Source organism: Lissotriton vulgaris, unplaced genomic scaffold, assembly GCF_964263255.1.
Source record: "Lissotriton vulgaris unplaced genomic scaffold, aLisVul1.2 SCAFFOLD_3308, whole genome shotgun sequence".
Classification (NCBI taxonomy): domain Eukaryota; kingdom Metazoa; phylum Chordata; class Amphibia; order Caudata; family Salamandridae; genus Lissotriton; species Lissotriton vulgaris.
Window position 1 is genome coordinate 88,849 of NW_028247798.1, and position 17,273 is coordinate 106,121.

The 17,273-nt window shown below is 48.5% G+C and overlaps 1 protein-coding gene across 1 annotated transcript in view; it reads right to left on the reverse strand.

The window, feature by feature from the left end:
* The window catches only part of LOC147665042 (adhesion G protein-coupled receptor D1-like), a 200,240-nt gene that overhangs the window by 37,109 nt on the left and 145,858 nt on the right, over positions 1 to 17,273 (reverse strand). The window contains exon 7 of the mRNA XM_086949798.1: positions 4,391 to 4,645. Coding sequence (XP_086805924.1) covers positions 4,391 to 4,645 — 255 coding nt within the window. The remainder of the gene's footprint in view (positions 1 to 4,390; positions 4,646 to 17,273) is intronic.

The following is a 17,273-nucleotide window of genomic DNA, read 5'->3' on the forward strand; positions in this document are numbered from 1 at the left end:
TTATTTCAACAATTAAAATATACCTAGAAATTAGTTTTGTTTAATGTCAAAACTATATGCATATATATGTATAAATATGTATATATATAACTATTACATAAATATTGTATTATCTTAAAAACGAATTCTGAAACTTAGCTTAAAAATAAAACTAAACTTTTGATAAAAATGTAAATATGTTTCATTAAATCTACACATTACTGAACAATTTTTAATACATATTAAATAAAATTGTTACCATGGGTTAGAATTTTTGATTATTCCTTAAAAAATATTATTATAAACTAAATAAATATATTTTAATTAATGAATTATTTAATACACATTTAATTTAATGAGTCAATGAGTTTTTATTAGCTAAGTTATAGGTTAATAATACATATTTTTTATTATATTACTTTTTACATTAAAATACTCTTTAAAAGATTAATAAACTTTAATATTTTTTCCTATACTTTCCCAAAGGGAGGCCTACGCAATGGTGTTTGAGATCTTTTATGTACTAGTGAAACGTTATTAGTAGTAACTTTACACTCAGAAATCATGCTGTAGGAGACTCCACAAGGGGGTAGAGACACATAATTCTGCACTTAGGTGTAAATCTACACTCAGAAATGATGGATAGCAAAATTATGTAGATTTACACCTAGGTGTAGTACTCAGTATACGTATGAGTAAATCTACAAGTGTCTATTTATCTTGGTGAATAGGGCCCCTGTGAGTGTGATCACCTCTCATTGGGACTAATGCTGCCAACCCTGGAAGCCTTGTAGGCCACCCAACTACAGGCAGCTGTTTTAATGTCCCCACATCTTAGTCCGCTTCTGGAGTGGGAGGCAGTTAGAACCGAAGTTGGGGTACAGGTCAACCAGTGTTTAGGACTACACTGCAGAGGAGAGAGCTGGAAGAAAGCACCACAGGCCCCATAGAAATGATGGAGGCCAGGATGATGGCAAGTCCTTTCCTGCAGTATCAATCATCAGGTGAGGGCCAAGTGATGCCTACAAGCAGCCTTCATACGCACTGTCGGGTCCACCGCAAGAGAGGATCCTTTTCCGATGGGCCGCTTCCTTGCTTCTGTTGCAGAATAGCTTGAAGACGGGCTTCATATGGGTTCAGAGGATCCATTGTTTCGACTCTACATGGAGACTTTACAAGGACTTTGGTTCGTAGTTTTTCATACTTGCTGTACGCTGTCGAGTACATTTGAGGTCAATAGTAATAATGGAGGGGTGGGTTCCACAAACCATTGACAATGTTTCAAAAGCTCTTTAGGGGGTCATTTGCTGTCAGTCTCTTCAGAAACTAGACATTGGTTACATCTCAAAGGTGGTCACCATGTTAAGAGACTGCACTTAAGGTGCAACCCAGCTGAAGCTCCTTGGACCATATACCAATCTGGACAGTCCATAGCCCAAAGTGGAAAATGGAAGTGTGTACTTGGAAGCTGACACCTCTTGTGTCTCAAAATACCAGTGCCTAAAAAAATATTTATGCCAACTCAATATAGTTAAAAATGGTCTTCGATTCTTGCAAGCAGTGTCCGATTCATAGTAGTTGGGTCCTTTGATAGTAACTGGTTCACTTACGGCAACCTTCAGTTCTCTAGTCTTCTCAATGACCATGTCAGATGTTTGCAATTATCAGGGCTGGGCTTGGGCATGAAGAGCAGCATTCCACTTTCTGGAGATGACAGCAAGGTCTCTCTACTAAGGACCAGGTCTGCTTTCAGCTACCTTGTCTGGATCTTAAATGCTTGCGCCCACGATCGCAACAGGATACCCTTGCACACAACAATTGTGTATAACAAAATGTGTCAGTGTAGACATTTGTAAATTTTAAAAATATAGCCAATGGATAAACAAGAAATTCATCATATGGTTCGTGAGAAGTATAGTGTTTTAATGTTCTTAAGAGAAATCCAGCCGACACGTGTTTCGTCGCATGTGGGATTATCCTCCCGCGACTCCTCAGGGCTATGATGAATAGAGATGTCACTGGGGAAGTTGCTCCGCCGGTGATACTTCCGACCCGGCAGGGCCCAGGACTCAAAAGACGACGTGAACTTACCGTAAAAGGTAGTCAGAACAATAGTTGAGTATGAATAATTCCTAGGTCCTGGAATATGCGGTTGGTGAGTCTAGGCGATCACGTTGGTGATACTGTAATTGTTCTCCTACCGAACAAAAGTAGTCAGAAATGCCATAAAACGAAATTGGTAGAAATGGAAAATTTCAAAGTAGGTAAACAGACCCACTGAGAGGGTGGCATTTTTGATCCGGAGCACAGAAAGTTCACTAGTGGCAGAAGCACACGTCTCAACCAGAACAGCTCCCGTATAAATGCCACCAGTGAAAGATGTACCCATCTCAACTAGAAAACGGGGTATCCTTAACGCAGAGTCATCAACTCCCTCAAAACGCCACCCTTGCAGTGGGTCTGTTTACCTACTTGGAAATTTTCCATTTCTACAAATTTCGTTTTATGGCATTTCTCTATTCATCATAGCCCTGAGGAGCCGCGGAGGATAATCCCATATGCGATGAAACACGCGTCGGCTGGATTGCTCTTAAGATCATTAAAACACTATACTTCTCAGGAACCATATTATGAATTTCTTGTTTATCCATAGGCTTTGTTTTTAAAATGTACAATTGTCTACACTGACACGTTTTGTTATACACAATTGTTGTGTGCAAGGGTATCCTGTTGCGATTTTCTGGTGTGCTGGCCCCGGCTGACACACAATTGGGGGGTTGTAGGGCTTATCCATTCACCCTTATTGTACCACATTTCTACCCAGAATTTCAAGACATAATTACGTCTACATTTAGCAGTGCCGCCTTTCTTTCCTTTTACCTGACTAAAAACCCTTTGGAAACATTTAACCTTGCACCCATGATGCCCAGAGTATGATCAACAAGGGCTACAAGATGAGGCAAAACTTTCTGGTTTTCAGTCTTCAATGGTCTTTTTGATGTAGTCCTTTAAGTGATAGCCCAAATTATTGAAACTTCTGTTTCACCATGTTTATACATTCTCCATCAATTTAAAAAACAGACAAAATATGTTTATTGAAATATTATGAGAAAGTTGATTTTACTGCCACAATTCTGTAAAGCAGGCAAACCTGCAATAATGGCTTATTCGCTGCCTGACAACATCATCTAAATAAAGGTCAAAGGTCCATTTGTTCTGGATTAGTTTAAGACAACCCTCAAAGTAATATATATGAGTTAAGATGTTTGTGACACTTTTGAAGAAATGTGTTTCTAGGTCTGTGAAAAAGGTTATACAATTCTGTAGTAGGGGACTATCAGGTTTCTAATCATGCAAATAAACCTTTTTCTAAGTAAATTATGGAATTGGTTTAAAGGCGGTGAGGGGGTTGGTGAAGCTTGGAGACAGTTTGACCACTCGTGGCCACTGAAAGAGTAAACGAGGATCCCACTGGAGACGTGACCACACTAGCAGTAGCCTCAAGGGCCAGGTTGGTGGCAGCCAGACAACAAAGTGCTGGGAAGCTTAAAGAGGGGCACTGGACACTGAGCAGGAGGTAAGGGTCCCTCTCTGGATAGGGACATACATCTCCTCCTCACTAGCAGCATGTTGTCACCTGTGCAGAAAAGAGTCCCAGCCCTCTCACTGGTTACTGCTGTGTACTGAAAGCACCACTGAATCTCTCTGAGTGGCTGCCTCTGTGTAGACCTCAGTGAGGCTTACAAACACATCTCTGAGCCATTGGTATTCAGATGCATGACTCAAAAACACTTTAGACAGCAGAGTCCACATACTCTGACTTCTGTCTGCTAAGCCAGCATCACAGTTTCATCTTCTTGGCGCCCTACAGCGATGGCCACAGTTATCAAGCACTCGCATTGGCTTTCGCAGATTGGGGTGATGGAAAACCTCTCTGAAAGAATCTATTCATTGGCCTTAGTCCTTCACATTCATTCCACATGGCACACACTGTTTATTTCTATTTAAACACTAGCCCACAATACTTCCAAGTCAAAACCCTGATGAACCTTGATAAAAAAATAAAGGTTATTGGTGCTACAAATTTGAAAAATACACTTCTCCTCAGACACTGCTCATCTTTAGGGGTCTTCCTTGCTTTTCAGACCAGCCCATTCCATACTATCCAGTGATTACCATGAAGTTAACACACCCTGGTGTCAGAGGGGCCACATGGGTCATGTCTTTGATGCTAGTTTTGTAAGGAAAAGAGGTCGCTCTTTAAGTAGGCTAGTAATGAAAGTTAGTGGAATACTGATAAAAGGGTAGAAAGTTTGACACCATTAAACAATGTCGTCTATATAAAAGGCTGTCGACCGTGTGAAGTTGTTGCGTCACGCACTCCATCCACACGTACTTTATTTCTTCTCACCTGTAGCAGCCGTAAAATACAGTTGTATCTCTGCGGGAGTCAGAGCGCGTTCCCAGATGACGAATTCATCGAAGGCCCCGTTGACATAGGTTCCAGCCTGGTCCTCGCTCGTGGCCACCACCAGGCTGGACCGTGGGTTCCCGTAGCTGTGGGACTCTCTGCCCCTTGCGTCGCTGGTGTTCAAGGTTCCGTTGACATAAATCTTCAGTCCCTTATCTAAGGTCCAGGTGAAGAGGACATGAGTCCAGGCAGCCCCTGTGGAGGAGAGGGAAGGAAACTTGTAAGTCCAGCTAGAACTCTGGGTCACTCCAGCAAATGCCATACATATGTTAATATAAAATGTAAGCTTGGTGCACCTTAAGCCAGCAGTAAAGGCTGCATAATTCCTCCCCCTTTTTCCACATATACAAAGGAAATATGTTTGTGATTTTCAAAATATAGAACTGTATCTAATCATATTTTAACATTTTTCATGTGATCTTTGGTATTTTCTTTGCTATGGGCCTCAAGTTGTTTTTGACTGTTCTAGACAAAGAGTTTTGCTGCATTTAATTTTTTGATTTGCATTTTGGATCAAATATTAGTCAGTCAGCAGGGACAGCTGTTTCTGTCACCTCACTACGAGCTAATTACCTTTCCTTGAAGAATGTCAATGCCTCCCTTAGTACAATATGTTGTATCTCTCTCACTAACATTTCCTTGATGTGTGCTGGTTCCAGAGAACCCTGCAATGTATGGTTTATGTCCATTAAGTATGACCGTCCTGGTGCTTCCAGAAGCGGTCGCTCCCGTGCTCCTCGCTCCTCTGTGGTAACGTTGGCTGCATCCACTGCTGTCTCGCTCTGCTATTGTGTCCGCTAGCTGCCACCTGATAAAAGCGCTACACTGATTGCAGATTGCTTGCCATAGCGCTATAATTGAGAACTGTATTGAGTGATTCTTTTCCACTGCTGTATGTCCTGCGCAGGCTCAGGCTCATTGCCCAGTGTCATAGGCTCGATCCTAATCTAGCGCCGCTCGCTTGCACACAGTGAAAAATCGTAGCGCTTTGTTGTGAAAGTGTTTTCAGATCCCCCTTTTGTCTGTGTGCCCCTTCCTGCACCCAATTTGTTATTGCGGCCATCTTGTTGTTATTGACCCGGAGCCCCCGTCCTCTCAGCCTCGCTCCCGCCTCCCAGCTGACCCTCCCTCCCACAGACTTCATAGCCTGACCCCCGCCCTCTGTAGCGCTGTGACCGTCCTGGTGCTTCCAGAAGCGGTCGCTCCCGTGCTCCTCGCTCCTCTGTGGTAACGTTGGCTGCATCCACTGCTGTCTCGCTCTGCTATTGTGTCCGCTAGCTGCCACCTGATAAAAGCGCTACACTGATTGCAGATTGCTTGCCATAGCGCTATAATTGAGAACTGTATTGAGTGATTCTTTTCCACTGCTGTATGTCCTGCGCAGGCTCAGGCTCATTGCCCAGTGTCATAGGCTCGATCCTAATCTAGCGCCGCTCGCTTGCACACAGTGAAAAATCGTAGCGCTTTGTTGTGAAAGTGTTTTCAGATCCCCCTTTTGTCTGTGTGCCCCTTCCTGCACCCGATTTGTTATTGCGGCCATCTTGTTGTTATTGACCCGGAGCCCCCGTCCTCTCAGCCTCGCTCCCGCCTCCCAGCTGACCCTCCCTCCCACAGACTTCATAGCCTGACCCCCGCCCTCTGTAGCGCTGTGACCGTCCTGGTGCTTCCAGAAGCGGTCGCTCCCGTGCTCCTCGCTCCTCGGTGGTAACGTTGGCTGCATCCACTGCTGTCTCGCTCTGCTATTGTGTCCGCTAGCTGCCACCTGATAAAAGCGCTACACTGATTGCAGATTGCTTGCCATAGCGCTATAATTGAAAACTGTATAGAGTGATTCTTTTCCACTGCTGTATGTCCTGCGCAGGCTCAGGCTCATTGCCCAGTGTCATAGGCTCGATCCTAATCTAGCGCCGCTCGCTTGCACACAGTGAAAAATCGTAGCGCTTTGTTGTGAAAGTGTTTTCAGATCCCCCTTTTGTCTGTGTGCCCCTTCCTGCTCCCGATTTGTTATTGCGGCCATCTTGTTGTTATTGACCCGGAGCCCCCGTCCTCTCAGCCTCGCTCCCGCCTCCCAGCTGACCCTACCTCGCCCCTCCCCCTCCACTATCCACATATGACAGATGCCTCAGCGCGCAGCGGCAACGCGCAGCTGTCGCGCCCCAGTTGCGCCGAAGGTGCGCCAAAGGTAAGCCCGTCTACGCCCGTCCGCGCCTGGACCGCGTCCAGCGCCAAACCCCCTGGCCCCCGTACCACCCACCCCACCCGCATAAAATACGACGCCTCCACCCTTTTAGCCCTAAACCCCGGCCGACTCCCCAACTGCGCCCAAGCCGCTCCCGGTCACACCCAAGGACCCTTCACATGCAACTCCTGCAAGTATGACGGCACCAAGACCAACTCCTCATCCACTAACACCAAACAGAGATCCGACACCAACCACCTAAAATGCATCCTGCTCAAAACCCGCTCGGTCCACAGACACGCCATCGAACTTTGGAATCTACTAGACACCATCTCCCCGGACGTCGCCTTCCTAACAGAAACATGGATGAACGCCTCCTCGGTCCCAGACATCACCATTGCCATCCCGGAAGGCTACAAGATCATCCGAAAAGACCGCACCCACCAAACAGGAGGAGGCATCGCTATCGTCCATAAGAATTCCATCCGCATCTCAACTAGCTCAGACGTCAACCTCGCTAGCGCCGAGCACCTTCACTTCCAGATCCACACCGACCCCAAGACCACACTCAGAGGCACTCTCCTCTACAGGCCACCGGGACCCCGTGCACAATTCAGTGATGACATCACTGACTTTATCACCCCACACGCCCTCCCCTCCGAGGACTACATTCTATTGGGAGACCTCAAATTTTAACCTGGAAAAGAGCAACAACAACGACGCCACCACCCTTCTGGACAATCTCGCCAACCTCGGACTCAATCAACTTGTTAATACCCCTACTCACTATGCAGGTCACACACTCGACCCTATCTTCACCTCCAGCAAACATATCTCCTTCAGTCACACCACAGTTCTCCATTGGACGGACCACAGCTGCGTTCACTTTACCTACAAAAAGACCACAACCCACAACCATCCCCAACCCACTCTGCGAAGAAACTGGAACAAAATCACCATCGACCAGATCTCCTCATCGCTTCTTCAAAACCCCCCTGCCCACTCTTCGAACCCCAACCAAGCAGCCATTAACCTCACTCAATGGCTAACCAACAGCGCCGACAACCTAGCACCTTTGATAAAATCTCAAATCAAACTAGGCAGCAAAAACGCCCCCTGGTTCAACGATGATCTTAAGAAATCCAAGAAACTCTGTCGCTCCCTAGAGAAGGCCTGGAAAAAAGACCCAAACACCAGCACCAGGGACGCCTTCAAAAACGCCACCCGCATACACCCTAACTGATCCGGACTGCCAAGAAAGCCGCATTCAAAGATCGACTAGACAACAACGCCCACAACAGCAAGGAATTATTCAACATCGTCAAAGAGTTCACCAACCCCACTGCCAACTCCAACGACATCACTCCCTCTCAAACCCTTTGCAACTCCCTAGCTTCGTTCTTCCACGACAAAATCGCAGACATCCACAACAGCTTCGACAACCAACCCGGAGACCAACCCAGACAACCTTCTGCCGTACCTTCACCCCCTTTGAACATCCTTAATGACTGGAACCCAATCTCCACTGAGGACACCATCCGCCTGATGAACTCCATCCACTCAGGATCCCCCACAGACCCATGCCCCCACCACATCTTCAACAAAGCAGATTCCATCATAGCACCACACCTCCGAGACGTCATCAACTGCTCCCTCAACTCCGCCACCTTCCCTGAAAGCTGGAAACACGCCGAACTCAGCGCCCTTCTGAAAAAACCCACAGCTGACCCCACCGAACTCAAAAACTACCGCCCCATCTCACTCCTTCCATTCCCGTCCAAAGTCATCGAGAAAGCTGTCAACAACCAGCTCGCCGCCTTCCTCGAAACCAACAAATCTCTCGACTCCTCACAGTCCGGCTTCCGAGCAAACACAGCACAGAGACCGCACTCATCGCAGCAACAGACGACATTCGAACTCTACTGGACAACAGAGACACAGTCGCCCTCATCCTCCTCGACCTCTCTCGCAGCCTTCGACACAGTCTGTCATAGCACCCTGTTACAACGCCTCAGAAACATCGGAATCCAAGGAAAAGCACTGGAATGGATCACCTCGTTCCTTGCCGGAAGAACTCAGAGAGTCCGCCTCCCACCATTCAAGTCAGAGGCCACGGAAGTCATCTGCTGCGTGCCACAAGGATCTTCACTCAGCCCCACCCTCTTCAACGTATACATGAGCCCCCTCGCGGCCATAGCACGCCAACACAACCTCAACATCATCTCCTACGCTGATGATACTCAACTGATCCTCTCACTCACCAAAGACCCTAACACCGCCAAAACTAACCTACATGAAGGAATGAAAGAAGTTGCCGAGTGGATGAAGCACAGCCGTCTGAAACTGAACTCAGACAAAACAGAAGTCCTTATCTTAGGTACCTCCCCCTCCACCTGGGACGACTCTTGGTGGCCAGAGGCCCTTGGAAAAGCACCCATCCCGACGGACCACGCACGGAACCTGGGCGTCATCCTGGACTCCTCACTCTCGATGACCAGACAAGTCAACGCCGTCTCATCATCTTGCTTCAACATTCTACGCATGCTCAAAAAAACATTTCGCTGGATCCCCACCGAAACTAGAAAAACGGTCACCCACGCACTGGTTACAAGCCGCCTGGACTACGGAAACACCCTATACGCCGGTACCACCGCAAAACTTCAGAAAAAACTCCAACGCATTCAGAACGCATCAGCCAGACTCATACTAGACATCCCGCGCAAATACCACATTTCTGGTCACCTGAAAAACCTCCACTGGCTCCCCGTCAATAAGAGGATAACATTCCGCCTCCTAACCCACGCACACAAAGCACTTTACGAACTTGGACCCGAATGCCTCAACACACGACTTTCCTTCTACACCCCCTCCCGCCAGCTACGCTCTTCCAACCAAGCCCTTGCTGCTGTACCTCGCATCAACAAAACCACCATGGGAGGAAAATCCTTCTCCTACTTGGCAGCTAAAACCTGGAACTCACTTCCACCTCACCTTCGCCTCACTCAGAACCGCCTAGCATTCAGAAAGCAACTTAAAACTTGGATATTCGACAAGTAATTCCCCACCCTTCTTCAAGCGCCTTGAGACCCTCTGGGTATGTAGTGCGCTATATAAATTAATTGAATTGAATTGAATTGAATAAGTTTGTTCTTAAAGTCCTGCAGTGCATGGACAAAATCGATTAAATGTTGCAGATGCAAAGCATTAAGAAAACAGCATGTAACGTACACACTGGAGTTTATTTTGAGTAAAATATCCAATCTAACACAGGCCTAGCTCTGAGGTTGTGGAACACTATATAAAGGAGGCTTTTTTGTAGCCGGAGCTTCGTGCATCTTGGACATAAGGTGCTAGGCAGAGAACAGCATGGTGGTGGCGGCTGGAGGGGGGTTCCACTTATGACCATATTACAAAAAACAGAAAATGCCTCATTTCTGGGGTTTTGGTGTAGGGCAGTTGAGCAAGTCAGTTTTCTGCACTGCCCTATGCCAAAGTGAAAGGGCAGGAGTGCTCTGTATTTATCCAATATGGCACATTTATGTCCTTTCCCCCAGCTTTGGCACAATTCTGGCAGCCCAGCGCCAATGCAAGCACTCTCACACCATGGCGCAAGGGTGCCTGTGTTGTTGGCAGGATTGTTTTTGTGCAGGAAGGGACACCTTCCTGCACAAAACCAATCCTGGGAAGCATTTCCCTTCTGCATGTGTGCTGCAGAATGAGGAAGAAACGAGGAGAAATAAAGACATTTCCACTTGTTATGCCTCACTTCGGGGGGCAGAAGGTTTTGGCACTTCCCCAAGTTCCCCTACTCTTGTAAATCTGGGCCAGTGTCAAAATCCATGGATGTTAAGTGGGAACACCCAATGCAACGCCCGTGGAACGCCTCCTTGACGCAGAGCAAGGTGACACCGAGATTGGCACTGCCGCGCCTCCATATCCATGAGGCCATGCAAACTCTCTGTACATTTTTATTATTTTTATTTTTTTAAGCTAAATACATAAATATTAATGGCTTTTGGGTGCTCCGAAGGAATGACTGCAATGTTGTCAAAATATTTAGGGGCAAATTACCAACAAGTAGCGATATTTATCGCTAAATAGGCTTAGTGACGATTTTTTTATCGCTGCCTATCGCCGGATATGTTAGCGGAGAAAACAAGCTGTTAGCAACGTTTTTCTCCATTGTGCTAAAATATCCAGCGATAGCGGCGAAATGCGTGAATATCACTGAGAATACAGCGATATTCACGCATTAGCGACAAAATGCTCTTAGCCATGTTATCCACCTCCCATTGGCTAACATGGCTAAGAACTGGTCTGGGCAGGTGTTAGTATTTGGAGATATTCACGCTTAGCGCGAATATTTCCAAAGCTATGCCTGCCTGCTAATAGGCGATAGCGACGTTAGCGACTGCTTTCAGTTGCTAACTGGTTGGGTACGCCCACTTTGCATGTCATTAGCGATAAACATCGCTGCAATGCAAAGCGGGCCCCAAACCGCTCGCTATCGCCTAAAAGCTGTCGCTAACATCAGTTAGCGACAGCTTGCTAATAGGGCGATAGAATTATCGCCGCTTAGCGGCCGATAATGGCCGTTAAATCAGTGATAATTGCCTATCGCCCCCTTTGGTAATATGCCCCTTGGTTTTTTTTCTGCTAGAGATGGACTGTGCCATGGAAACATTTGGAGATTTCCCAACAGGCGGGGTCTCTGAAAGTTTATCAGTATCCTCTTATTTGTGCATCACCAGTTAAAGCGGCTGCATTTGTTTTAATCCTATTAAAAAATCTGTGGCTTATTTACAAACCCTGTGCACCGCCGCTGCGTCACTTTTCTCCATATGAAAAATGACGAACCGGTGGCGCAAGGGTCTTGTAAATAACCCTCTCTGTTCCCAACTGCTGAATGCGTACAGTTATTTTGCAGGTATTTATATTTTATTGTGTGCTGCAAAAAAACAACATCCTAGGATCGCCCCATAATTCACTTTAAAAACTTCTCTCACTTTGCAGTCAGAAAAAAAGTAAACACCAACCCCATGTTAAAAGAAGAAGCAGCAGCTTGTCAGATGAATGGGCCTGACGTTTCGCCTCTGCCACTGAAGCACCCCAAATGTGACCAGACAAATACTTCATTTAAAGGCTTCTTTATTTATTGCTCGAACTTTCCAGACCCACCAGAAGTCAGCTCTGCGGCGACCCTTATTGTGGGAAACACTGGTCTAATGTGCATGTGAGTGTTAAGAAGTTTTCTGGGTTTCTTGTACAGTAAGTTGCTTGAGAGGCAGCACTGCTGCGTTCCCCCCTGTGCTGCTCGGTTTGCAGTGGCTGTTGTGTGTCCTGTGTGGTTTGCAGTGGCTGTTGTGGGTCCTGTGTTGCTTGAGAGGGCAGCGCTGCTGCATTCCCCCCTGTGCTGCTCGGTTTTCAGTGGCTGCTGTGGGTCCTGTGTTGCTTGAGAGGCAGCACTGCTGCATCCCCCCCCTGTGCTGCTCGGTTTGCAGTGGCTGTTGTGGGTCCTGTGTGGTTTGCAGTGGCTGTTGCGGGTCCTGTGTGGTTTGCAGTGGCTGTTGTGGGTCCTGTGTGGTTTGCAGTGGCTGTTGCGGGTCCTGTGTGGTTTACAGTGGCTGTTGCGGGTCCTGTGTGGTTTGCAGTGGCTGTTGTGGGCCCTGTGTGGTTTGCAGTGGCTGTTGTGGGCCCTGTGTGGTTTGCAGTGGCTGTTGCGGGTCCTGTGTGGTTTACAGTGGCTGTTGTGGGTCCTGTGTGGTTTGCAGTGGCTGTTGCGGGTCCTGTGTGGTTTACAGTGGCTGTTGCGGGTCCTGTGTGGTTTGCAGTGGCTGTTGTGGGTCCTGTGTGGTTTGCAGTGGCTGTTGTGGGTCCTGTGTGGTTTGCAGTGGCTGTTGCGGGTCCTGTGTGGTTTGCAGTGGCTGTTGTGGGTCCTGTGTGGTTTGCAGTGGCTGTTGTGGGTCCTGTGTGGTTTGCAGTGGCTGTTGCGGGTCCTGTGTGGTTTACAGTGGCTGTTGTGGGTCCTGTGTGGTTTGCAGTGGCTGTTGTGGGTCCTGTGTGGTTTGCAGTGGCTGTTGCGGGTCCTGTGTGGTTTACAGTGGCTGTTGTGGGTCCTGTGTGGTTTGCAGTGGCTGTTGTGGGTCCTGTGTGGTTTGCAGTGGCTGTTGCGGGTCCTGTGTGGTTTACAGTGGCTGTTGTGGGTCCTGTGTGGTTTGCAGTGGCTGCTGTGGGCCCTGTGTGGTTTGCAGTGGCTGTTGTGGGCCCTGTGTGGTTTGCAGTGGCTGTTGCGGGTCCTGTGTGGTTTACAGTGGCTGTTGTGGGTCCTGTGTGGTTTGCAGTGGCTGTTGCGGGTCCTGTGTGGTTTACAGTGGCTGTTGCGGGTCCTGTGTGGTTTGCAGTGGCTGCTGTGGGCCCTGTGTGGTTTGCAGTGGCTGTTGTGGGCCCTGTGTGGTTTGCAGTGGCTGTTGTGAGCCCTGTGTGGTTTGCAGTGGCTGTTGTGGGTCCTGTGTTGCTTGTTGTATCGGTTGGACATTATAGTTGGAGATCATCACAGTGACTTGTTGCTCAGTGTCATGTTGTTTGTATGGAACGGAGACGTGTGGTGTGACTTTTCATATGTCCCGCACTGGCCTTGCTTAATGTCTGCGCGGCTGCTGTGTTTGCATTAAGGGGCCTGTTTTATGAGACGGTTTGCGCCGTTCTTGCACCACGCAATGTGGTACGTACACAAACCAAACCTTCATGTGATTTAGGCAGCCACGCACGGCCGCTTTGCGTGGCCCCGAATGGCTCCATAAATCTGGGGCAAGGCAACGCAGCGTAAATCACTGCGTTGCCTCACTTTGCCCTGGGTAGGTGCTATATGGGCGTTGCGTGGGTGCTGCAACGCAACTCCCATGGTTTTTTACGCGTTCCCATATTTACCAGAACGGGTGGGCCAAGGAATGCGCCAAAAGGATTCGCCTTCGCAGGAGATGCGCAACGAGGAGAAATATCTCTATCTCCCCTCATTACTTCCTCTTTCTATGTGCGCTGTATTTTGCAGCGCACATAGAAAGAGGAATATGCCTCTCATGATTAATTTTGTGCAGGAAGGTGTCCCTTCCAGCATTACAAACAGTCTTGCATGCAACACAGGTACCATTGCACCCCGGTGTAAGGATGGTGCAAGGGTGGTGCAAGGGTGGTGCAAGGATGGTGCAAGGATGGTGCAAGGGTGCCTGAGTTGCTGAAAGGGCGCTTGCGCAGGGAAAAGGAAGAAATGTGCCGTATTGCCTTAAATACGGTGCATTCCTGCCCTTTCCCTGTCACACACTGCAGCGGGTCACATTGATACACTGCACTGCGTGACACGCTCGTAAATAGCCCCTAAACCTATTAATGTGCATGACTGAAGTGCAAGGTCTAGATCAGTGGTTATTGACCTTTTGACTTCTGTGGACACCCATTTAATAATTTCTGGAATGTGTGGACACCCACTGAGTCATTACTGGAATCTGGGGATCCCACCGAGTCGTTACTGGAATCTGGGAATCCCACCGAGTCATTACTGGAATCTGGGGATCCCACTGATTCATTACCGGAATCTGTGGATCCCACTGAGTCATTACTGGAGTCGAGGGATACCACCGAGTCATTACTGGAATCTGGGGATCCCACTGAGTCATTAATAATAATAATAATAATAATAGGGGGGATTTGTAGAGCGCATGGTGACGCCAACGGCGTGTCCCCGCGCTGTGATCCTAGAGCTAGCAGGAGAGGTGAAGAGGTGGTCCTCTATTTGGCGTAGAGAAATGTTTTTAGTTTAGCTCTGAAGAGGGGCTCTGAGGGTTCCAGGCGTAGCGCCACTGGCAGTTTATTCCAGCTGGACGCTGCCAGGTACCTGAAGGACCTGCCACCCATCCTAGCTTTGGACACCTTTGGAATGGACAGGCGTCCCGTGCCAGATGATCTAAGGGAACGCACAGGCTCGTATTGTGCCAGGAGATCCTGCAAGGGGAGAGGTGCCCTGCCGTTGATGATTCGGTGACACGTGCAGAGGGCTTTGAATTTCACCCTGTTTCTCACCGGGAGCCAGTGTAGCGTTTGGAGCGCAGATTTTGATGCTGATCTTCTGGGCTGTCTGAGGACCAGCCGAGCTGCAGCGTTTTGTAAAACCTGCAGGCGGTGTAAGTTCTTCTCGAGGGTCCCTAAGTAGAGCAGGTTGCCGTAGTCCATTTTGGATGTGACTAGTGCATGCACAAGTGTTTGGCGGGCTTTGATGGGAAGGAACTCTAAGACCTTCCTGAGGGTCTTGAGGATCCCAAAGCATGAGCCGACCACACGGTTGACCTGGGGACCGAAAGTAAGGTTGGAGTCGAACCAAACACCAAGATTCCTCGCTTCCTGGCAAGGGATTGGTGTGGGTCCGAGGCAGGGTGGCCACCACTCTGACTTCCAGGCCGCTCGGTCTCCCCCTACCACCAGCACCTCAGTCTTGCCTCCGTTGAGCTTGAGACAGTTGGCAGACATCCAGGCAGCTAGGTCTTGCATGCATGCTCTGAAGATGTCTGCCGCAAGACCGGGCGCTCGTGATAGGGAGATGACAAGCTGCGTGTCGTCAGCGTATGATACCATGCGCAAGCCGTGACTCTCCACTATGGTGGCAACCGGGGCAACATAAAGATTAAAAAGAGTTGGGCTCAGGGACGAGCCCTGCGGGACCCCCTGATCTAGAGCAACTCTTTCGGAGTAGCAGTCACCTAACCTGACTTGGAATCCACGGCCAGATAGAAACGACTAGATCCATTTTAGGGCTGCACCTCCTACCCCTCCTTTGTTCAGACACTGTAGCAGGATGGAATGAGCTACAGTGTCGAACGCAGCGCTCAGATCAAGTAAGATCAGGGCCATAGTATGGCCCTCGTCGACGCCCTGCCTGATGGATTCGGTAGCCATGAGAAGAGCCGACTCCATTGAGTGTCGGGCCGGAATCCAAACTGGGTGGGGTGTAGAAGACTCGTGTTCTCCACAAATTGCATTAACTGCAAATTGGCGACCTTCTCCGCCACTTTAGAGAAGTAGGGTAGAAGGGAGATGGGACGCAGATTCTCCAGCTTATCGAAGCTGATATTTGGCTTTTTGCGGAGGGGGAGCACCACAGCTTGTTTCCATTCCGTAGGCATGCAGCTGGAACTAAAGGAGGCATCCAGCAGATGCCTAATGTATGGTTCAAGTGTTGTCAAGCTGTCGCCCAACCGTTTAGGAGATGCTGGGTCCCGTGGGGAGCCTGACTTTACTGATTTACAAATTTTGATCAGGTCTTCTGCTGGTGGGGTGGAGAAGTTAAGCAACATCTTTTGTCCATCAGCCTCTCTTGCTGGTATTTTGACCTCTTCTCCTGCCACGGGTTGGACAGGGAAGGCAGAGTAAATTTTGGATACTTTGTCGCTGAAATAGTCAGCAATGCGATTACATGCAGCGACTGAGCAATCCTCTGGTCCTGTCGAGGACTTGGGGACAGCCAGGGATTTGTAGACACAGAATAATTCCCTAGCTGAATTTTCTGCATCCATGATCCTGACGGAATAGTAGGACGTTTTTGCTTTCTTAATTAGGTTGTGGTATAATCGTCTATTAGCGAGGTTCTTCTCTCTTGCTTGGCTGTCATAAGCTGACCGCCACAGTCTTTCTGCTCGTTTACATATTTTCTTGACACTCCGTAGTTCCTCGTTGAACCATGGTGCCGTTCTTTGTTTACGACCACCCGCCTTCGGCCGGCCCAGAGGGGCCGTCTGGTCTAGAGCCGCCGTGATACGGGCGTTAAGTAATTTGTTTACCGTATCCGCGTCGTTCCCTCCAGGGGGGCCCTCTGCCATGAGGGCTTCATTGAAGTCTGATAGGGAGAATCTGGCCCAGTTGCGCCTGGGGTAGTTGAGGGGAGTGGAGTTTGTCACCATGTGTTTAGGGAAGGAAATTTCAAATGGTACCAGGAAATGGTCGGTCCAAGGGAGAGGCACGGGGGGAGCCGTTGTTACTTCCTCCCAGTTGGCAAACAGTGGGTTGAGCAGATGGTTATGCTGATGAGTCGGGAGCTGGCCCTTTAGCTCTAATTGTAGGGCCTGGAGTTCTTGACGGAACTCCATTGCTCCTTTGTCCAATTGATCTTCTAGATGCATGTTTAGGTCTCCTAGTAATAGAAACTTATCTCTCCTTAACGCCATCTCAGTGACGCACTCTATCAAGTTGTTTTTAAACCTTGCCAGGGGACCTGGGGGGCAGTAGATTAAATAGCCCTTCACCGTGGTGCCCCCACTGACTTTAATGGTGAAAACACCGGCCTCGCAATCTGCCATGTGGACTTGTTCCAGTTGACAGGCCAGTTGCTGTTTAAATGCAATGGCTATACCTCCTCCTCTGCCATCAGGTCTGTCCAACCTCACCATCAGGTATTCTTCTGGTAATGCCTGTATGATGTCGGGGTCAGATTGGCCTTCCAACCACGTTTCTGTGAGGAATATGAGGTCCGGTTGTCTATCTATTAGTAGGTCGTGGATGTCGAATTTATGGCGTTGGAGCGATCTCACATTGAGTAAGCCACAGGACAGGGTAGAGCAGCCCCGGGTGTCGGCTATTGATGTAGTACACTGAAATTGACAG